A 22,921-nucleotide genomic window follows, 5' to 3' on the forward strand; every position below is an offset into this window, starting at 1 on the left:
TAGAGTGTTGTGTCTCTTTTTGTGTATTTGGAAAATCTTACCCAATCTGAACTCCAAGTAGTCCCACTCACAGGTTTGGTGATGCTCTAGATGGAGCTCGTCTATAATAACCACAATGGAGTAATTCATATGATGCGGGTTCTGGATCAGCCATTCACAGTTCAGGTCGTTGCTGTAGTTTCCATTGCCAAAGTCAGGTGAGGTGAAGTTTCCAGGCTCAGTGAGTATCCCACCACACACTAGCAAAAGAGCAAATACACACCAATCAAATCAGGTCCCCAAAACAAACAAACAAACAAAAAATCAGTTCTTCTCTCTCACCTGCTGCCTCTTCTGAGGAGTAATCTGCTGTGAATCCACCATTAGATACAGATGAATCTGTTCTGAAAATTACAGTCATAGTATTCCCAGAAGATTTCAGCTGGGTACCAGCTGGGACTGTACCACATAAACGACCCAAATGTGGGGCACTGGGTGTCAGACCGTTTAGGACCTATCAACCCGAGAGTCAAAACAGCGTGTTACAGCATTTTGCATGATCCAACTTTGGCACCTCTAAATCATACACATTGCCTCACCTCCACAAAGTCAAACAAACAGGCCCCATGGTCCTCCAGCCTCAAGTCATTGATTGTAAGAGTGACCCTACGACCTTGAGGAACAGTGATTCTCCAGCGGCAAATTCGGCTGTGGGGGTACAGATTGGGGTAGTTGGGAGATGATATGGTCCCAAATGGTGCGTTCAGATCCCCTCCACACTCTACAAGAGAAACAATGTCACCAGTTACCCATAGAACTGCATCATCTTTTATCCAAACAATTTTGCAAGCACAATTCCTCTGGAGCAACATAAGTGTGCTCAAAGTCACGTTTTTGTTTTTCATAGATTTCAACCAACTAGGGATTGAATTGAACCAGCAAGATTCCGGTAACCAGTCCTGATCTTCAACCACTAAACTATATGACCCTAACCAGACACTGTAAGGATTTAAACACACTTGCCTTCAACACTGGCTTCAAACGATAAACTAAACCCTGGAGCATTCCCACTGCCATCACTGACAAACTTCACATAGGCAAAACTGTCTGCAGTATCCAGGGGGGATGGAAGGCTGTTTCCACAGTGTTTCCCCAACAGGCGACCTGGTGAAAAGAAAAAGTAAGATTAATACCCTCAACATTAAAAAAAAAACCCTCAACTCTCATTTGTGTAAGGAGAACCCAAACCTGAAGCATTGTATTCACGTATTTCCACATAGTCATTGTTACAATTGGAGGAGCTCTGCAGGTCAAGGGCAGTGTAGGAAAGGGTGAGGTAGTGTCCAGTGGGACCTTCCAGGTACCATTCGCAGTTAGCATTGTCTGGATAATTTGAGTCCGGATAACCGGGGCTTCTGATGACACCACTCTGACCGAAGTAGGTACCTCCACATGTAGCTGAGGAGAGAAAGAATCCTCTTTGAGTCACACTGAGATCAGAAAAATGGCTGGAATGTTATGAGGATTCAGAATGGATTACCAATGGAGTACTTGGCTTTGAAACCAATATGTGTGATGCTGCCATCAGTTCGGAATCGAATATACATGGTAGTGCCAGATGAATGCTGTGTAGATGGGCGGGTGTTGCCACAAAGTCTGCCCATCAAAGCAGCGTCTGATGTGGGACCATCACGGACCTCTACGTAGTCATACAAACATCTAGGAGAGCAGATTGTAATCACTTCAAATGGTTAAATGAATTTGATTGTTCAAAACATATGAAACATACCCTGGATGAGACTCAATGTAGAAATTATCCTCAAAGTCGAGTTGTACAGCCTCCCCATTGGGAACAGTGATTATCCACACACAGTCGATATTTGTGGGGTAGTTTGATGGATAGTTAGGAGACGTGATGTATCCTGGTGGATCTCCATCATTAAGCTCAAGGAGACCACCACAAGCTGGAAACAAACAGGGTTTACTCTTATTATTTTCATCATTTCCATTCATAATTAAATGAATCTAAAATAATTGGTATATTATAGATATTAGCTAAAGTATTCACCTGAGCTGTGGGCCTCGAATATCATTTTAAAGCCATTCCCCTCATTGGAATGATCAGAGACAAAGTGGGCATATAGGCCGTTGTCTGTGGTCTGAAATGTGGATGGAGCACTGGACCCACAGAGACGCCCCGTTAGACTCGGTGAGTTGCCATCAGGTCCGTTCCGTAACTAATACAAAATAATCAAACTTTAAACTTGGTCCTTTAAATACAAAAAGGACTCTTTGTATAACGTACTGGTTCTGATTTGGAAAAGCGGCCAGATTACACCTTCTCTTATAGTCACTCACCTCCAAGTAGTCACCTGAGCTGCACTGATTACCATAACCCTCTATTTGGAAGGGACTTTGGAAAGTTACGGACACTCTAAACCCTGGGGTGACCAAAATTTGCCAGTTGCAGTTCAGGTTGGGCTTGTAGTTCTGTGGATACTGAGGAGAACTTAGAACTCCTCTGTCTGCATGGAGGAAACCACCACAATCTGACGGAGAAGGCAAGAGAGAAATAGCTCAACGTACTGTACAACAAAATGTATTAAGGACATCCAACATATTTTGATTTTATTAATGGACTTGCCGCTCACCTCTGGAAAAGGTTGCATTGAACCCCCTGCCATTAATGCTGCCGTCAGAGCTGAATTGCAGGAACATGGCATCACCAGTTGAATGCAAAGAGCCAGGCAGTTGCCGCCCACAAACTCTTGCAATCAGTGGAGACAAGTTGGTGTCACCTTAGGAGAAAAACGTACCTTTGATTCAGTATTGAATGTCAGCTTCAAGTTGAGATTTATGTTCATTTGACAAAAGCATTACCATCTCTGATGACCAGACTGTCATGGAGACATGAAACCTCATCTTCCATGTCCAGAAAGAGCAGATTAAACTCAACGATAGAGCTTAATCCGTGAGACCGGATTACCCATGAACACTCAAGGTTATTCTGATACAGCTCGGGCCAACCAGGAGAGAACAAGAACTTGGGAGCGTCTCCTGTCATCAATGTTCCTCCACATGCTCCTGGAAGTGTCCAATTGTTAATAGAGATCTTACAGAAAGGTTTTTACTAAGATCTGAGAAGAAGAATCCTTGAGGAACTAACCTGGTTCTGGAGTCGGCAAGGGACCAGAGCCCTGAACGGCCATCCACTCGACGAGGAAGCCTTTCCCTCCAATCACATTATCCGATTTAAACTCAAGAGTTATAGTGCTGCCCGAACTTATTACTGGGTCGGGCAGAGTCAGACCACAGAACTCACCCAGAAGTAAAGCACTGGTGCTCGGACCATCATATATCTAGGGAATGGAAAACATCCACTGCAACTTAATCTACACTTATTTTCTATTAAACCATTATAGTATTTAATGACTATATTTTAGATAAGAGTGCTGACCTTGAGCTTGTCATAATTGCAATTGAACAAGTCCTCAATGTCGATGTCCAGGAAGTGTATCTCCACGTGAGAGTCTGAATTCACTGTGATGGTCCAGCGGTAATCTGCGTTGTTTGGGTATGTGCGTGGGTAAAGAGGGGAGGCTATCTGGCCTGAACTGCCTGTGATCTCATTCCCATACACTGAGAAAGCAGAAAAAGAGTATTCATTTACACCCATGCCAGATTTTCTAACTTCAGAAAGACTTCCTTGTACAACCAGAGGAGAATGACTATTTAGCTCCAACAAACCAGCATTAACCAATTTAACCCCCTGTATCAGCATAAAAACTCTGGATAGTGTTAGCTGGTCATTTCAGTAGGGTCCACACCAATCGCCCTGACTTACAGTGAGAGAATACTGCTCTGAATCCAGATCCGCTGACCGAGGAGTCCGAGATAAACTTAATCCAAAGAATGTGGCCTGTTATAGAGGTGTAGTTGGAAGGAAGAGAGTCACCACAGAAACGATCAACCAGAGTGCCATTGGAGTGTCCTTCACGAATCTCCAGGTAGTCATTACTGCAATCTGAACTTTGTTGCAGCTGAAACGTTCTGCATAACAAAAAGTACAGTTGTTTGTTTTGATGAATCCATTACATTTGTGAGATCCATGTAACATCCTGATATGCTCAGTGGTGGAGGAAGTACTGAATCTCAGTACTTAAGTAAAAGTACAAATAACCAGATAAATATTTACTTTAGTAAAAGTAGAAGTAACACAATGACAACCAAACTTAAGTAAAAAGTACCTGATTTTAAATGTACTTTATGTATTAAAAGTAAAAGTACTTGCATAACAATTTATTCTCTTAATGTGTATTTTTAAATGATTAATAAAACATTTAATAACTCATTCAACCTAATACTCCAATAATGATGTTCAATAATGATGGAAAAAAATAGTTGTCACCATTTCTGAAACAAGTTTGCAATTCGGCAACATACAGTACACATCATGCTTATCCTTACTAAATGTTAATAACTATGTTTAGTAGTAAACGCGATTGATTTATGGTGTAATTCTGAACCTCTTGGCTTGCCATAATCCTAACCAAACGTATATTACAAACGATGCGTTTCCTATGCACGTAAAAACAAATTTTCGCATATAAATTGCACGATAAACGCACTGCGTGCGAGACGCATTTAGTGTGACCGGGTTGATAAATCTATGGCAACCAAACGTCACTGGTGAGACAAACGTGCAGCGGACGGACGGTCAGATTACGTTTTGGCAGGGGAAAACCTGATCAGAAAATGTAATGAAAATGTAAAAGAAAATGTAGAAATGTAGTGGAGTAGAAAGTATAATAATTGCTGCAAAATGTAACGAAGTAAAAGTAAAAAGTATGTACTATTTATTCTACTTAAGTAAAGAAAAGATACGTGAAAAATGTACTTAAGTAAAGTGACAAAGTTTTTGTACTTCGTTACATTCCACCACTGGATATGCTTACATGAAGGACAGTTGTACTCGATTCCCAGGGGAACTGGTGATGGTCCACACACACTCCACATTAGGTGGGTATACATCAGGATAGTTTGGACTGTTAAAAGCACCTGACTCCATATTCAGACGTCCACCACAGCCTGGAGAAACAGGTAACAGACTAGTGTTAAATTGCAGTTCAAAATTCATATGTATTTTGAACTAAATACTGAAATCTAACCTGAGGTTGAGGCCATGTAGGTTGCTCTAAAACCTTTCATTCCTACTGAAGCATCTGAGACGAAGTTTACCACAAGGGCATTGCTGAATGAAGTGACTGGGTGTGGCAACTCATTCCCACAGTAGCGACCTGGGAAAAAAAGTTACTAGTTACCACTAACTATTATTGCATGAGAAGCATTTGCGTGTCCCAAACCAAAAAAAAGTCATTTCTTTCATAAAATGTCTCATTTATAATATCTAATGTGTGTGATAATCCCCTAAGGTTCCTTGATGAACAGATGTAGTCTTTACCAACAGATGGGGCTTGATAATTGTCTCCATCCAGGATCTCCACACTATCATGAGAGCAGTCACTGTACACCATTTCTACCTCGAAGTCGGTGAAGGAGAGAGTCACGTGGTTGACTGAAGGAAATAAAAAATGGTAGATTTTAGAGAATCTGCATTAGAGACACAGCAAGGCACACAAGGTCTGGGCTTTGACTTTGAGAGCATGGATGGACTTACATGGCTCCTGTGCCCTTATGATCCAACTACAGTTTTGATTAGGTGGGTAAGTGTATGGATAGCGAGGAGATGTAATCTCCCCTCCCACATCATCCGATATTATATTGGATCCACATGCTAGAAATCATACGAGTAATGAATTAAGCTTAACAATGAAACAAAACCATGACAAAATCATTTGGGCTCATGAACGAAGATGGGACTCACCTTCTGAGAACTGGGCGCTGAAGCCTTTACGGTTCTGACTGTGATCTGACCTGAAGCGAACATAGATGACGTTCGTTGAGGATGTAATGGGAGGAGGCCTGGATACTCCACAGACTCTAGCCAGGAGTGGAGATGACTCATGTGGACCATCGTGGATCTAGAGAGACGAGCATAATTTTCTGTGATGGTCTGTAACGTCAAGAAATCACAAACGTTGGGCATGAAATGGATCACACGCCGACAGAAAGGTCAGTTACTCACAAGCACGTAGTCAAAAGCACATGAGATCTGATTTTCTAGATCCAGATCAGTGAAGTTGAAGAAGACCCGATGCCCTACATCCACTGTGATGACCCAGGAGCAGTCCACATTGTCAGGATAGTTACTGGGATACAGCGGAGAGTGGATCTCTCCACTGGGGGCTGTGACAATCCCTCCACATCCTGTATTTTCAAAGAGAAGATTTTAAGAAGCAGGAAACTCAAATAATATTGATTAGTATTCAACTACAGATACAAGAATTCTGTAACAGACAGATAACTAACCTCCTGAGACCTCTACCCAGGTTGCGTTGAAGCCTCTGCCACTCACGTATGCGTCAGATGTGAATCGGACGGTGACCGCATTACCTGTACTGGCCACCTGTAGGGGGTTATTGGGAGGGCGTGTGGTGCAAAGCTGGGCCAATCGTGGGGCGGAGAGGTCAGGCCCTCCATACACCTGAACAAAGGTCAAAGGTGAGGTGTGGTCAAAAATATTGAAATGCCACTGTATTAGATAGCAAAATACCAAACCAAGTGGGTTCAAAAATCAAATGATACTAGAGCTTTCCTTGGACCCTTTTATCAAACTTGATTTTTTTCTCACCAACTTGTCCCAGAATTGTATGTAATTCAATTATTATTTGGCTATTAACATTTCTAACTACCAGCAAGTGTCAAAATATCAAATTGGATCAAAGTTTTGAACAGTATCATATATCAATTATTTTATATTGGAAAATGTTTGCATGACAATTGCTTTCTACCCTGTAAAAAGTTTGTGATGACCAGTGATGTAATGAACTATAGGCCACTAAGAATCACTGCCTAAAACAATGTCTGGTTTTTAAAGGAGTAGTTCACTTTTAAAAAACTTATGCTGATAATTTACTCACCCCCATGTCATCCAAGATGTCCATGTCTTTCTTTCTTCAGTCGAAAAGAAATTAAGGTTTTCGATGAAAACATTGCAGGATTTTTCTCCATATAATGGACTTCAATGGGAACCAAACGGTTCAAGGTCCAAATGAGAGTTTCAGTGCAAACAAGTCAAAATGAATGAATCTTTTTTCGAGTCATTTGGTTCATTTAATGAACCAAATGAACGAATTGACTCGGAAAAAGATTTGTTCATTTTGATGAACGAGTTTGAACAGGAGAGTCACGAACGCGCATCACAAAACAGAACAAGGCGACCATTTGAGCTTATAAAACTTAAACTTTGTTATTTTTGTTTTTAAATAAATGATCGTTTCGCTTGATAAGACCCTTATTCATTGTCTGGAATCGTTTGAAGCCCTTTGAACAGTGTGCACTGAAACTGTCTTTTGGACCTTGAACCGTTTGGTTCCCATTGAAGTGCATTATATGGAGAAAATCCTGGAATGTTTTCATCAAAAAGCTTAATTTCTTTTCGACTGAAGAAAGAAAGACGTGGACATCTTGGATGACATGGGGGTGAGTAAATTATCAGCAAAAGTTTTTTTTTAAAGTGAACTACTCCTATAACAGGCATCTGTGTGGCACAGAAAGTGTGTGTGTGTGTGTATGAGACTGTCCCTAAGCCCTCTCTCTAAGCTCTGATTTCCAGTTAATTTCTGCCCTGTTGACTCTATTCAGAGCGACAGTGGAGGTCAGCATTCCACAGGTCTACGCTACAAAACATACAGTACACCCACAGAGCCCAGCAGATGCCGACGGGCATGAGCAGGCACACTCCCACATAAACACACACACACACACACACACACACTTGTTATTATTTTGATAATGAACAAGTGAGCCATTTTGACTGCAGGGGACATAATAACCTAATACGCATCACCTAATATTTAAATATAATAATAATACTTTAATACTTAAAATACTTTAGCATACTACTTACAGGGCAGACAGTATATATACTGTGTGCACTGTCAATGGCTTTTTTTATGCAGCATCAATCTACGAGCACAACAGAATCTTACACTACACTACATTGAATTTTAGATACTTGATATTGATTTCGGTTTTTCATCAAACTGGAAACTAAAGATCGCTGAGTGTACTGCATTGTGGGATACAGGACATAATTAAGTGAGCTCAGTGTAAATGTTCAATGCGCACAGAAATTTTGCATACTAGTTTTTGCATACCTCCAGCTTGTCATAATTGCAGTCAGGATGATACTCCACGTCAAACTCGAGGATGGTGATGGAGATGCTACTACCAGGGCTGGTATGGATGTGCCAGATGCATTCACGGTTTTCAGGGTATTTGTCAGGATAGCCTGGGCTGTTGAAGGCACCCGCAGGCCCGAAGAGTTCTCCACCACAACCTGCAGGGGGTGACAGTGAGGTACTTTGACGTTTTTGATCAGGGATACACAATGTTCAATGTTTGCAAAACAGAACATTTAACACAATTTCAGTTCCAATAGAACGCAACCAAAGAGCAAATATGGCACTACATTTTTTTTTAACATGTATCATGGTTATAATCACCTAACCCTGGTATTTCCATCTGATCTCACAACAGTATATTTTCTAAGTGCAGTCTGGCAGTGTCTGCACTACTATGCAAATTTAGTTTCAATGTGGTCTGAGATGCTGAAGACGGTGCATTACAGTGTCCAGACAGGAAAAATGTCTCACATCAAGCTTATCAGAGGAAATATGAAACCATATTGACCCTCACCGCAAGCAAAGCAGTAGCAACAAGACTAAAATGCGGTCAGTGTAATGTGATATTCACCAAAGATCGGTCAGAACGGTTTCATTCTCTCGACCCCCCGCCGTCTTAATCAATAAAATCAATCTCAACAGCGTCCACAGGTCTGTGACAGGACAAAGGAACGGTGGAGCTACTTTTTACATTTTCAAAACGGATCAATTGGCTTGTGGGTCATTAAATACTTTGTTGAATTGAGGAATTTCCACAGCACTGGCATGATTTATCCATCAAATTACTTTCTCTTATGATAGGGATGTTTTTTGTATGTGTTTTTACTCTTCGTTTGTCATTTCTCTCTCCCTCAGGAAAGTTTTTACAGTGCTGTGCACATTACAGTGTTATTGCATTACATTCTCTACACATTGTGTCCATGGAAACCAAGATCATTTCCTTCCAAATAATGACATCATCACACAGACAGGGGTGCATAAATGATTAAAAAGTTCCATATGATTTCAGTGTACCTATGTTTCTCACTCTGACAGCAAAAATAACAGTCCACACCCTTTAGCCATGTGACTCGCAAGTCTCACAAGCACAAAGACAGAGGCTGCACACAAATATACATCTCAGAAATGTATGTCTTGGTCATTTTTTTTGTGATTTACGATTAGAATATGGATTCAATTAAAGGTTTGAGATCAAACTAATGTGAATGATTAATTTGTGTTGACTTTAAATGTGACATAGACAGGGTCGTCTCCCTTTTTTTCCACACTGTCATAGAGGAAAAGATTTTTACAGGATATAAACTAATACATGTGCATAAAATCCACTGCAAATCCTGAAGTTCTACAGCATTAGCAGTGGCTACACTTAATCTTTCCTTCCTTTCTTTGCTGGATTCATTCATCGCTCACTGGCCAATCAGAGTGAAGCCTTCATAAGTGATGTCACTGGTTTGCCCATTAGGACTGCTATTTTTCCTTACAGATTCAATGTCATCATCACTCAAGAGACAACAGGTCGCTGACCCCTGGCTGCCCAACAGTGACTCCGCATATGTTATTGAGAACCTCATCTGTCTTTCCACTGTCATACACGTCTAGATGTTTCACACAATGCTTTGAGGCTGACACAGGTAATCTATGAATGCATACTTAAAGAACAAATGGCACAAATCCCATGAAGGTTAAGCACTATTTTGTACTCTATTCAAGAAAAGTGCCCAATCAGCTTTGAATTGGATCTTACCATTCTGGTACCAGTCCATTTGAAAGCCTCTGTATGAAACGGACACGTCGGACCGGAACACAATGTGAAGGCTGGTACCGGTGGTGGTATTGGCTGGAGGAGGTGTGTTCCCACAGAATGTACCAATCAGAGGAGACTGTTCGTTTGGACCATCATACAGCTAGACAGGAACAGGAATAGAGATTATTTATACAATAATATCTAGCCTTTACAGTAAAAAGCCTGTTCATTTTCATATTATACATAGTTCGTCCATCTATCCATCCAGATATACACACACGCATACTGTATATATATTGTGTGTGTGTGTGAGACATTATTTTTGTATCTGGCTTATTTTGGAATTTAAATGTGGAAAAAAAACACATATATATTTAGTAGTGACCTTTCACAGGAAATACAACCAATAACTTACCATCAGTAATTCAGACCATCTGTTCTACAGCCTCGGGAACAAAGGTGTGCTGAGCTTTTGTTGGCTTGCACACAAAATTTCACATTCCATAAAGTAGCCATCATCATATTTCAAAATATTCAACACAACTGTCTATGTATTTACTCAAATGATGAAAGCCCATCTATGGAATGAGGTTTATGAAAACAGAGTGTAGGCTCTGAGCTCAGAAAATAACTTCCCCATGATGTCATCACTGTTTGGATTGCCATGGTGATGAGTGAACTAAGAGGAACTCAAAGGCCCATTGTACATTTGCAAAGGCTCTGTCGGTAAATCAGTGTAGTGTAATTGAATGGCAAACTGTCTAGCATGAATTAGACTACTTGACCCCATTCGCAGAGAAATAATAAGATAATACAAGCTTGAAAAAACAAACTCAGTCTCTCGAAAGAGATCTCTTAAAGTCAACATAAAATCAAAATCGAAATATTGCAGTCGCTTATGACGGCAGACGATGATTCAACCAATTCTCGATGAACAAAATCAAAATCCCGTCCTACATTCTTTCTTGTTCGGATTTACGTCACAATAGTGATGAAAGGACTTGGATTTCATGCAGACTTTAAGGACAAAAGGAACCAACATTCACAACAGATTTCATTTACACAAAGTCACACGTTTCTTTTTTTTTGCCTTTTGCAAAATTGTTGCTATCCATCAGGAACTGATTGGATCATGAGTAGTGAGCGTTTCATATGAAAAAAGAGCCAGACCGAATGTCAAATTCATCATCTAAAGCATCTCAACGCATCCTTTCCTTTTTCAAATCTATCATTTAAGACAAGAATCAGCTTGAAATCGACGATTAAATAACTATTTGGTTATTGGTTTTGGTCCTTCAGGGGTAAAGCAAGTTACTAATTTATTTTGATGATAGATTACAAAAATAAACTTTTTTTTTTTCATTTAGAATAAAAAGCCCTGATTAATCATTAGGGTTGGGTATCGAGAATCGAGTATCGATTGGAAGCCGGACTAACTTTTCGTTTTTCCCGGAATCGTTCAAAAGTTAACATTTCGATTCCTAGTTTCGATATTCACAGTCCGCCGACCGGAAGAAGAAACCGCTGAACAACACCAACGAAGAAGCGTCTACCGGAAGTGTTGGCATAACCGCGCGAGTCGAACATGAATAGCTTACGTCGGCGGTCCAAAGTGTGGCTTCACTTTTCTAAAAATAACGAAATCTCGGCAAAATGCAAAATTTGTGACAGAAGGAGTATTTCCTTCAGAAAGCCGTTGGTTAGCAAGGTTAGCTAAACTTTTTTGACCCTGCCTCTTAAAAGAATCGGAATCGAGAATCTTTAGGAACCGGAATCGAAACAAGGAATCGGAATCAGAATCGTTCAAACTCAAACGATACCCAACCCTATTAATCAGTCTAAATAAAATCAGAAAGTCTACTAAGAAAGTCAATAAAGTCTATTTAAGTTGACTTTAAGAATCAATATTGAGTACCTGTATATTTTTAGATAACCATGAACTGCGTTTTTAGGCTTGATAAAGCATGTGCTGACCTTCACATAGTCAAAGGAACATCCAAAGCTTTGTTCCAGCTCAAAGACTATAAAAGTGTAGTTGACGGTGTTGCCCATGGAGGCCTGGACGGTCCAGCTGCAGTCGGCACGAGACGGGTAGTTATTGGGGAAGTTCACACTCTCAATCCTTCCCCGGCTCCGATTGGCAGTCAGCACACCCTGGCAAACTACAGGAGAAAAGCCAGTCCTGATGAACATCATATTAATAACATGAGACTTGGAGGATATTTTAAACACCAGTGGCATCGTGTCATAAGGGCTAGAGCTGGATTTGACCCTGAAGTAAAGTTTTAGTGTCTGGGAAACACAGTGGCATGGCATGTGACCACTGACAGCTTAAGAAAAGGCAAACGACTAAGAGAATGCACAAAAGAAGATTCACTGAGTTCTAAATTGTGACATTTCACCTCCACAAACATAATTAAAACAAGACAAAAAAGCAGAGTCAGTGTCCTCTGGGTGAACTTAACCGCCAAGTACAAACACAGGAGCATTGAAGTGCATTATTCATGGATTTAAAACCAAAACCGAAGCACTGCAGTAATCATTATTTATTCATTTACAAAAAAGTACCATCTTATTCCTATTTTTTGGGGAATGCACCATAGTAATATCAAGGTATTCAAAGTATCATTTAAATATCATGGAATCCATTGTAAAATTGTTTATTGTCTTGTTTACCATCAACTCTACCAAGACCTTAATATGTGGCCCTGTTAGTAGATGATCAAAAAGATTCACTTGTTATAATAAAGTTTTGGCTAATCAGTGTTTGTTCCAAAGTATAAATACATAAAACAATTCCACTCATACCATCTCTGTACCATGGTACTGCCACAATACTTCTTTTGAAAGAGTTTTGTAAGAGACGTTTGTAACAAAGTCAGGCTGTTGTTTGGGTTGCTACAGGTGTTCGGGTGTCACTCACTGGTTTGGTAGTCAGCCAGAAATCCTCCTGTGTGGATGATGCTATCTGTACGTAGTTTCACATACATGTTCTCTAAGGAGGAATTGATGGGAGGTGGAATCTGATTTCCACACAGCTTGGCAAGCTGAACAGCATTGGTGCTGTCGCCATCATACACCTGGTAAAACATATACACATCAAAGACGGATTTAAACTTAACATCTTTTATTATAGAGAACTCTACAACTGTGTAGTAAATTGTCTAATTCATTGTTCTCTAACCGCCAAGTAGTCGTAGAGGCAGTCGATAGCGTCCTCCAGGTGAAAGTCTCCAAAGCTGAGCATGATCCTGCTTCCAGCACTGGTTTTGATGTGCCAGTAGCATTCAGCGTTGGCGTGATAGGGCAGGGGGTAGTTGGGGGAGCTGAAACCTCCGACGCTTGTGGTCAATGTCCCACCACAACCTATAACAGAGATGGCATAATACAGTCCACTGACCATCTGGTGCATATCGCTCATAAACTTATGTTCCAACCAATTTTCAATGCGATTTCGGAGTTTTTAATCAGTCCGCCCCTATGCTATCTCACGACCAATTCTTACGAATTCGTACGAGTGATTAAAAAGTGGCTAATACGTACTAATTCATTCGACCTCACTTGTACGAATTCGTACGATTTGTCCAAACCCACGTGATGGGTAGGTTTAGGTTTAGGGGCGGGGTCGGGGGTAGGTCATTCGTACGAATTCTTACGAGTTGGCCAATTCGTAAAATATGTACCATTTAGCAAAAATCGTACTAATTCGTACGAGTGAGGTCGTACGAATTGTTACGAATTAGCCACCTCGTAAAATTCGTACGAATTCTTGTGAGATCAGGTGGGTCCGCCAGGAAACAAAATTGACTAAACCAGATAAGCAGGTTGATATTAGCGCTCGATATTTTAACGATATTCAGATTTTTTTAACTTCAAGACTACCACCAGTACTTATACTTTTGGAACAGTGTTGTTTTTGTTAACTTAACTTTCGCACAACTGCGATGTACTAAAAACTGAAACATTTTTCATGTACAGACGACAACATTTTCAAAACGATCCCCCATTCACACGCACACGGATCCGCGAAAATGACTAAAAACAGTGTATTATGCTGCCAGGCCACTAGTTGGCGATGTTAATTTGTAAAGAAACAGTACGCATGCACATGACGTTACCGCTTTCACAAATTCGTTTCACTCGTTTCACTTTGAAACCCGATTCCAAAAGTTTGCGTTTTCAGGCCTACAAAACAGCGCTGTCGCAGGCAAAACGCATTCAAATGTTTTATGTTATGTTTCAATTGAAAATGGTGTCGTGTAAACGGCACCTGGAAATAATTAAAAACATCTTTATTTAAAATAAAGCCGAAATAAAATATAAATATTACATGAAAAAAACTAAAAAACAAGCGAAAACTACAAACTAACTAACTTACACTATTATAAATATAATATAATATTATAAATATTATTTAATATTCTAAAGGACACACAATTAAAAAGAAATATTTAAAAACTAATAAAAATAACAAAAGCACAACAAAACTATTAAAAATCTTGTTCTTCATTGAAATAAAGCTGAAATAAAATAAAAATATTAGATTAAAAACTTAAAACAAAATGATAAATGCATGGGCGCTAACTGAAAATAAGTTAAAGTAATAACATCACAGATAAATTATATTATATTATAATATTCAATATTATAAATTATTGAAAATAAATAATTACCTGTCTGTGTGCCATCCCAGTGGGCTTTAAACCCCCTATAGGTGAGCGTATGGTCGGATCGGAATTTTAGCCACAGCCTGTTGCTATGGGATACTATTATGGGTGGGCCATTTGTTCCACAGTAATGACCAATCAGGGGTGATGTTTCATAGCCTCCATCTCTGTAAAAGAAAGAAAAGTGTTTTAAAGCCTCAAAGCGACCAAATCATTGACCCAAGACACTGGAAGAGTCCCTCACCTGATCTCTAAATAGTCAAAACCGCAGGAACTGAATCCCTCCAGCTCGAAGTCTGTGACGTTAAGCATGATCTGCATGTTGACTTCCACAACGATTCTATAGACACACTCCCGGCTGGTGGGGTAATTGTCAGGGTAGTTGGGTGAGCTGAACTCCCCGGTGGGTGTCCTAAACACCTCACTGCAATCTGTACAGGAAAAAACATAGATGTAATGACAATCAAATAAAATATTATACATACAGTATGTAGCATATGATATTGCAATATGAAATATATGTCAGTCCAAATCAGATTATTTGTGTATCCAAGTGGAATCTGATTTAAATGATTGACGGTGTATTACAACTGTTCATCCCGTGGCGCTCTTTAATTTTCCAGAATATCTGCATTGGTTTATATGGAAATGGTGTTGCATTGGTAGGCATATGGCATTTTCATGTGATTTTTTTTGCAATTCAGACTTGCCTAATATGATTGGATTCCAATTGCATATGCACAAAAATCTGATTTGGATTGAAAGTCTGAACGAGGCTTTAGTCTCTACATGGAGCAGAATCACAATAAAGCCTGTACTTTAATGGATTTTCAAATCCAGTTACTGCAATAAAATTATACCAACCTGTGCTTGCATCGATGGAGACATAGCTGGCAGAAAAGCCTTCCGCAGACAGACTGGAGTCAGAGACCAGCAGGACGGTCATCAGACTATCAGTGCTGGTTAGAGATGGAGGAACTGACCGCCCACAGAACCTGAGCACAAAATAACCAACATTTTCCAGCATATTCATTTAGACATCTTTAATTAAGCGTCGTGAGACCTCAAGCTTTTTGGATTCTGACCTGCCTAGAAGAGTGCCAGTCAGCGCCGTGCCATTATCATAGACATCCACATAGTCAAATGCGCAGTTAGTGTGATACTCCAGGTTGAAGGTTGTGAATGACAGACGGATGATGTTGCCGGGCGGAACGGAGATGTACCAGGTACAATTGGCTCCGTGAGGGTAGTCCGTGGGATGACCTGGGCTGGTGAATGAACCCGTCGGTTCAGTGAGAGTCTCTCCACAACCTGTAAAAACGATCAATTCATTTCAAAATAGTTCCCATACTTTTTTTTTTTTAAATGGGAATTAAACTCACAAACTTTCGGTTTCCTGTTCAACTGCCAAACATTAGCATTCACACCTGATTAGCATGTTGTTAATCTAACAGCTAAATGCAAGCAAGCACAATGAGAGTCAACTTTTAAAAAAAAAAAAAATTATAATAGAGACATCTGCCATCTTGGATTTAGTTTTTGACTTCTGGGAATGCCTATGCAAAGGATACATGCCAAACAAGCATTTCAGAAGGCAGCATAATATCGCCTATACTGTAAAAAACTAAAACACTGTAACATTGGTACAATAAAAACCTGTTAACTGGTTAACTACAAGTTACATTACCATATGCAGTGAAACACTGTACAATTGCAATATATGTAAGGTTATTAATTACCAGTTAATTATTAATTACCATATTATGATGAAAACAGTAAAAGGACACCCTGCATTATCCATCACATACTTTTTGTTATTAGTAATGTACATTACAGTGTTTTGTGTTAAATTTTGTAATCCATTTTTAGTGTAATCCCCAGTCTTTTTGTGCACCATCTATATTGTAGAGATATATGAATATTGTCAATGTTTTATGGACTCTGGATTCATAGTTTGGCTTTCTATTGTTCCACCTAATATATTAATATCACTTAAAATATACGGTATAGGAGTAAAATATACATGGATCTGTAATAAGGTAAACATTGCCACCACATTGTTTGAGATGCCTGCTTAGTCTAGAGAGGTTACTCATTAGGTTTTATACACAAAATAACTTTTTCAAAGAACCATAGTTAACCTTGCTCTGCGGACGCAAACTCAGCAGTGAAACCATGGTTGGATACACTTGAATCGGTTTTGAATTGGATGAACATGGACTTCTGGGTGGACTCCAGCATGGGAGGGACGTTAATTCCACAATATCGACCAATCAGAGGGGAGCTAGCGCTGGGACCATCTCTCACCTGAAGCGAGCAGAAAGTGAAGTTTCAGAAGAAGTGCACAGTGAAATCTGTATTTTGACTGAATAGGATTAGCACAACGCTAACATTGTACCTCCACATAATCGAAGGCGCACGTGCTGCTTCCCTCGACGTCAAAGGTGAGGAAGTTGAGAGTGACCACAAAGCCCTCGGGTTGGTTAATGACCCACTCGCACACTTTGTTGTGGGGGTATGCGTCAGGGTACATGGGAGTGCGGATCTGACCGGTTCCAGAGAGCGTTCCTCCGCAATCTGGCAAAAACAGTTCAACTCTGAGATCATGTCTGTACTGGACGGGGTACATTATTTATAGGGCTGTCAAACGATTAATCGGGATTAATAGCATCCAAAATAAAAGTTTGTGTTTACATAATATAAGTGGGTGTATTTATATAATTGTTTTGTATATATATATATATATATATATATATATATAAATACACACACATGCATGTATATTTAAGAAAAAAAAATTATATATAAAATATTTATATTTATATATAAATCTCTATACAGTACATGAAAATATTTCTTAAATATATATACATGCATGTGTGTGTATTTATATATATAAAATAATTATACACATTGCACCCACATATATTATGTAAACACAAACCTTTATTTTGGATGCGATTAATCGCGATCAATTATTTGACAGCCCTAATTATTTATCATAGAAATATTTTAATATTTATAACAGTTAATGCTAAAGCAGAAGTATATTTCTAACAATTTTAACATTTCAAATCCAATTTTGTTTATTCTTGGACTAGACACTATTCTACACAAAGACACTGACAAGTTATGATGTTATGGTTTATGTCGATGTCATAACAAAGACATCTTAAACAATGTCATATTTCCATTCAAAATGTCATTATTGAGCGAGTTGTCATAAACATGCATAAACCCTACTTCATATTTAAGACATATGTCATGTCATGGTTATGAAGGTGTCATGTCAGTCTTATGCACACCCCTTCAAGTAAAGTGTTACCCTCAATACGTGAGAACAGATTTATTACCAAGTTTAATGGTAAACATTATAAATGTAATATGGGACTACATGCTTGCGATGTGTTAGCTAAGCATTTATGTATGAGTTTGCTTGCGTAGAGTATGTTTCTAGCCATACTGTTTTTACTCTTAGAAAAATGACATTTGGCATTCAGTGGGCGTCATATGCTTTACATAAAAAGGATATTTCATTGTCTTACTAATTTCATACGTGGCCCTGAAACCAGCACGGGACACAGAGCTGTCAGACTGGAAACGGATCCAGAGCCCATTAGTGATGGACAATATTGGTGCTGGTAGGGTACTTCCACAGTACTTCCCAATGAGTGGGCCGGTTTCACCCGTCCCGTCTCGAACCTGAGAGATTTGATAGATAATGATGAGATCAGAATGCTACTTTCTGTTCCTCTCATCCACATTAATTACACAGATCATACCTCCACAAAATCAAAAAGACAGCCACTATGAGTCTCCAGGTCCATGTGGGTGAAGTTGAGCGCCACCAATTCACTGCGTGGCTGTCTGATGATATAAATGCACTGCCTATTGTGAGCATAGTTATTAGGCCAGTTAGGAGAGATGATGATGCCTTCTGTGTCTGTAAAGACGCCTCCACAGCCTGGGTCAGCTGATGGCACACAGAGTCAATTGCATTACACTCAAAAAAATATTGTCCCAATATTGCAAGACAGTTGGATTTGCCCATTTGAACCTAGCATTGGACTTAGGATCTGAGTTTACAACATTTAGAATGTGACTCCTGACTTTTAATAACTCCAATAAACTGCTTTATGAGCGTTTAAAAGGACAGCATTTGACTGACGGATCTGTTCAAATGAATCATAACTCAGTTACTGGAATTACCGCTAATGAATTACAAATACAACACATGTTGTGAGAAGTAAATGCAAACAAGAAAATAGTGTGGTAAAATTCAACTGTGGGTCCCGTTCAAAAGTTTGGGATCAATGCTTTTATTCAACAAGGAAATATTAAATTCAGCCAGATAATGTTACCAAATATTTCCATTTCAAATGAATGCTGTTCTTTTGAACTTTCTGTTCATCGAAGAATCCTGCAAAAATGCATCACGTTCTCTTGAAAACGAACTGTTTTCAACATTGATATTAATTTAGAATAGAATAGAATAGAATAGAATAGAATAGAATAGAATAGAATAGAATAGAATAGAATAGAATTTATTGTCCCCTTGGGGAAATTTGTCATGGACTTAGATAAAGCATATTATTTTTTTCAGTGTAGTAAAACAAATACCAACTAAAGATGTACATGTAGACTACACACACTCATGACACATCTAATGAAAAAAAAAAAAAAAGAATGATTTATGAAGGATCATGTGACACTGAAGACTGGAGTAATGATGCTAAAAATTCATATATTTTGGCTTTACCCATTTCAAACTTTTAAATGGTAGCATACTATCCGGCCGTGGACGGTCTGATAATGCCCCTGTCTTGTGTTTTGATGGACTGGACTTTACTTACATTGTGAGGTAGTGTATGTCATATGAAATCCCCGATCACTGATGATGGAATCAGAGTGAAAGTGGATCCAGGCAGATGGTCCCGTCGTCTGTATAGGTGGTGGCGACGCTGTACTGCAGTATTTTCCCAGAACTGCGTCCTCTGGAAGCAGTCCATCTCTGATCTATAAAATAAAGCAGGAAACTGAAGAATTTTTACACATAGGCACGGAAAACAGTTCAAATTTTCATGTAAATCCAGGATGCGTACCTCCAGGTAGTCAAAGTCACAGTTATCATGGTGCTCCAGACTGAGGGTGCCAAAAGCGAATGTGATGAGCAGACCAGGGTTCACATTCACCGTCCAATAACAGTCCCGGCTAGGTGGATAGTTACCTGGGTATCCGGGTGACTTGATGTCACCATATGTATTGGTCAACTCCCCACCGCACACTGGAGAAAAATAAAAAAAAGAGTAGTGGAATGAGATCCGATTCACGCTAATGCAAATATTTGCTACTATTCCAAGGTTGGAAATAATTCGCACCAATCAGGTGAGGCCATATTTACAATTGTTTGGCGAATTTGTTCCAGTCATTTTAATAGAAAACCATGTGATTGGGGATTTTGCATAAAAATGAAAAATTTCACAATGGGATCTAGTTGAAAACCTAGACTTCTGTCTAAGCTGTGCTTCATTCAGTTGCTACATTACTGAGTGTTGACTGACCCACAAAAATCTAGCAAACAATTCGCAAATTCCTCATTTAAATAATTCCAAATGCAAAAAAAGGCGAGGCCTGGTTGAGTTCCATTGGTAGTGTTGAATGTAGTTCTAGTTTGTGTTGAAACGCTCAGTTATTAACCTCAAATTAGTTGACCAATTATAACACACTGGTCCAGCCATCCAATCAGAGCACACTGCGCTTTTTGAAAGGAGGGGTGACAGACACCTAAATAAGAATGCATTTCCATCATTACCAACACAACTTGCGACCATAGCTGCCTTTGGCAGAGGAGTGTGCTCTGATTGGTCGGCTGGACCAGTGTGTTGTGATTGGTCAACCGGCTAACAATGCTTTTGGTAAACGCACCCCTGAGTATTACTGGCAGACTGGGAAGAGAAGTGCTGCAACAATGTCAAATTTGTGAAAAATAATGTTTTTTGGAACTTACAAGCATGAAAACCTATTCTAGTATAACCTAAAAACAAAATCAAGACTTTGTAAAAGAAAGATATGGCCTCTTTAAGGGGATTCTTAGTTTACCTGGTGCCTGGGATTGCCAGGCTACGGTGAAGCCGTGTCCACTGACTGAATGATCGGAGCGGAACCAGAAGTACAGAGAATTATGAGAGCTGAAGACTTCGGCTGGGGCGGCAGTACCGCAGTATTTCCCAATCATGTAAGCGGAGGCAGTCTCGCCATCGTGGACCTGCAGGAAGTCGAAGTTGCAGGAGGCGCTGTTCTCGATGTCGAAGAACGGGAAGGTAATCCGCAGAATCTGGGAACAACAACCGAATATTGACCACGAGTAAAAAAACCAGCCCGGGTTTTGAAAAAGTTCACTCACTGATAACTTTACTAACCTTGCTAGGGTCGGTTCTGATGACCCATGCACAGCTGACCTGGTGATCATAATCACCTGTTCCAGGATTTGTAGGGTAACTGAAAGTGCCAGCTGGACTTTCCAAAACTCCTCCACACTCTGATGCACATAAAAGGTCATGATGTCACCATATGAAAAAACATATACCGTCACGTATTACTCACTTGTGTAGCAAACACACCTTGCTGTGGGGTTTGGCACAGCGGGCCCGTCCATTGGGAGGGGCATGTACAGGTGTAGCCGTTGATGCCATCAGTGCAGGTTCCTCCGTTTTGGCAGGGGTTGCTAGAGCATTCGTTCACGTTCTGATCGCAATTCTGACCCGCCCAGCCCGGGTCACAGCGACAGATGTAGCCACTGGCTGTATTCTGTTGATCAAGACAAAAAAAAAAAAAAACATGCCGGTTGCTGCATTTTGGGAAGTTATAAGAGATTGTTAGAGATGAACACTGACCTCGCATTGGCCATTTACACAAGGATTGCTAGTGCCACAAACGTCGCTGATCTGAGTACAACCCGTAGGTCCATAACCATTTCCCACGTAACCAGGAGGACAGGTGCATGATGGGATTATACTTCCTGGAAGGAGAGCAAAAATTAACCTATTTATGATGAAATCATTCTTCTACTGAATTTTATTTTGCCTCAATATGTGGAAAGATTGATTTTGCCACTGATAGAGAAGATGAAACCAAACAAATGTGCGTCCTGACCATATTTGAAGTATTTTAAATCATATATATATGGCTGATTGGAATATTAAGAGAAAACATTACAATATATTACACACACATATAAACATCATGTTTTCGAAGAAGAAAAAGTAGTAAGAATATGATAATTTCAAACAATATAATATTAGATGTACGACAAATGTAGTTTTAAAAGAATGAAAACAAAATAGAGAACATGAAAAAGTTTTTGGGGTCATTATAATGTTGTTTTTGCTAAATAATGATGTTAAAAAAATAAGTTAGTAATTAGTTTATTTTTATGTGTTAGTTTTGTATTTTATGATTTGATTCTGTCATTGATTAAAATGTTTAAATAATAAAGTTATATGACAATGCTTTACACTTAATTTTGATTTTAGTCATTTTACTGTTTATAAGTAACTTTGCAAGAAATGAGAGTTAGCTGACATGTACTGTAGTTGCAAAGCTACTTATAGTAATTTCTAAAGTGGACTCAAAATAAAGCGTAACCTAATTTTACACTTTTTCATCAACAAATAATGTTATCTTCTAAAATTAAAAGCCATTTACTCAAATGAATGAATATGACAAGATATTGACGCACAAAAAAAAGTAAAAACGGACAGAGATAGCAATAATGTCATTTATATCAGGAGGTGACATTGCAACAAAGTTTAACACCCTTTTTATTGCACCTGTTATAACATAAATGCTACTGGTCATGCGCTGCTGTAAAGGATAACCACAGTAAAGTAGTGGATTTGTGTTTGCATGCATGTGTACCTGGAGTGGACGCACAGGTGGCCAGTGGATAACATCCTCCATTGTTAGTGGAGCAGATGTTGGCTTGAGTGCAAGTCTTCCCGTCTCCCTCATAGCCTGAGGACACACACATGGGGTCAGCAGTCTCGTCTTACATTTAATGGCTACTTCAGCTCGATCGTTTCAGTGTGTCTGGTCTTTCTCTGCAATCTTGCGGTCGATTGAGACTTGTAAAGCTGAATGTATTAGCAGGAATAGCAGACAGTACTGTCCTCAATGAACCTAGTAAATGCATCTCTCCACCTCTAGCTGTCCATCTCCATCTCTCC

The 22,921-nt window shown here is 39.5% G+C and overlaps 1 protein-coding gene across 1 annotated transcript in view; it reads right to left on the minus strand.

Moving 5' to 3' along the window:
• cubn (cubilin (intrinsic factor-cobalamin receptor)) overlaps positions 1-22,921 on the minus strand; it is a 39,310-nt gene that overhangs the window by 11,456 nt on the left and 4,933 nt on the right. Inside the window, exons 9-49 of the mRNA XM_039684774.2 lie at positions 22,614-22,709; positions 21,590-21,714; positions 21,317-21,503; positions 21,116-21,234; positions 20,796-21,030; positions 19,799-19,980; positions 19,550-19,712; positions 18,479-18,669; positions 18,242-18,398; positions 17,095-17,273; positions 16,838-17,003; positions 15,782-16,007; positions 15,561-15,691; positions 14,941-15,127; positions 14,703-14,863; positions 13,214-13,395; positions 12,953-13,109; positions 12,004-12,191; positions 10,030-10,189; positions 8,259-8,440; positions 6,409-6,583; positions 6,125-6,306; positions 5,864-6,020; positions 5,657-5,773; positions 5,441-5,554; positions 5,148-5,276; positions 4,935-5,067; positions 3,824-4,029; positions 3,437-3,618; positions 3,146-3,338; positions 2,860-3,063; positions 2,631-2,777; positions 2,338-2,528; positions 2,048-2,216; positions 1,769-1,943; positions 1,520-1,698; positions 1,228-1,437; positions 1,003-1,143; positions 579-760; positions 322-493; positions 42-239 (exon numbers count right to left, since the gene is read on the minus strand). Coding sequence (XP_039540708.2) covers positions 42-239; positions 322-493; positions 579-760; positions 1,003-1,143; positions 1,228-1,437; positions 1,520-1,698; positions 1,769-1,943; positions 2,048-2,216; positions 2,338-2,528; positions 2,631-2,777; positions 2,860-3,063; positions 3,146-3,338; positions 3,437-3,618; positions 3,824-4,029; positions 4,935-5,067; positions 5,148-5,276; positions 5,441-5,554; positions 5,657-5,773; positions 5,864-6,020; positions 6,125-6,306; positions 6,409-6,583; positions 8,259-8,440; positions 10,030-10,189; positions 12,004-12,191; positions 12,953-13,109; positions 13,214-13,395; positions 14,703-14,863; positions 14,941-15,127; positions 15,561-15,691; positions 15,782-16,007; positions 16,838-17,003; positions 17,095-17,273; positions 18,242-18,398; positions 18,479-18,669; positions 19,550-19,712; positions 19,799-19,980; positions 20,796-21,030; positions 21,116-21,234; positions 21,317-21,503; positions 21,590-21,714; positions 22,614-22,709 — 6,930 coding nt within the window. The remainder of the gene's footprint in view (positions 1-41; positions 240-321; positions 494-578; positions 761-1,002; positions 1,144-1,227; positions 1,438-1,519; positions 1,699-1,768; positions 1,944-2,047; positions 2,217-2,337; positions 2,529-2,630; positions 2,778-2,859; positions 3,064-3,145; positions 3,339-3,436; positions 3,619-3,823; positions 4,030-4,934; positions 5,068-5,147; positions 5,277-5,440; positions 5,555-5,656; positions 5,774-5,863; positions 6,021-6,124; positions 6,307-6,408; positions 6,584-8,258; positions 8,441-10,029; positions 10,190-12,003; positions 12,192-12,952; positions 13,110-13,213; positions 13,396-14,702; positions 14,864-14,940; positions 15,128-15,560; positions 15,692-15,781; positions 16,008-16,837; positions 17,004-17,094; positions 17,274-18,241; positions 18,399-18,478; positions 18,670-19,549; positions 19,713-19,798; positions 19,981-20,795; positions 21,031-21,115; positions 21,235-21,316; positions 21,504-21,589; positions 21,715-22,613; positions 22,710-22,921) is intronic.

The sequence above is a fragment of the Pimephales promelas genome, chromosome 22 (assembly GCF_988280905.1).
Source record: "Pimephales promelas chromosome 22, fPimPro1.hap1.1, whole genome shotgun sequence".
Classification (NCBI taxonomy): domain Eukaryota; kingdom Metazoa; phylum Chordata; class Actinopteri; order Cypriniformes; family Leuciscidae; genus Pimephales; species Pimephales promelas.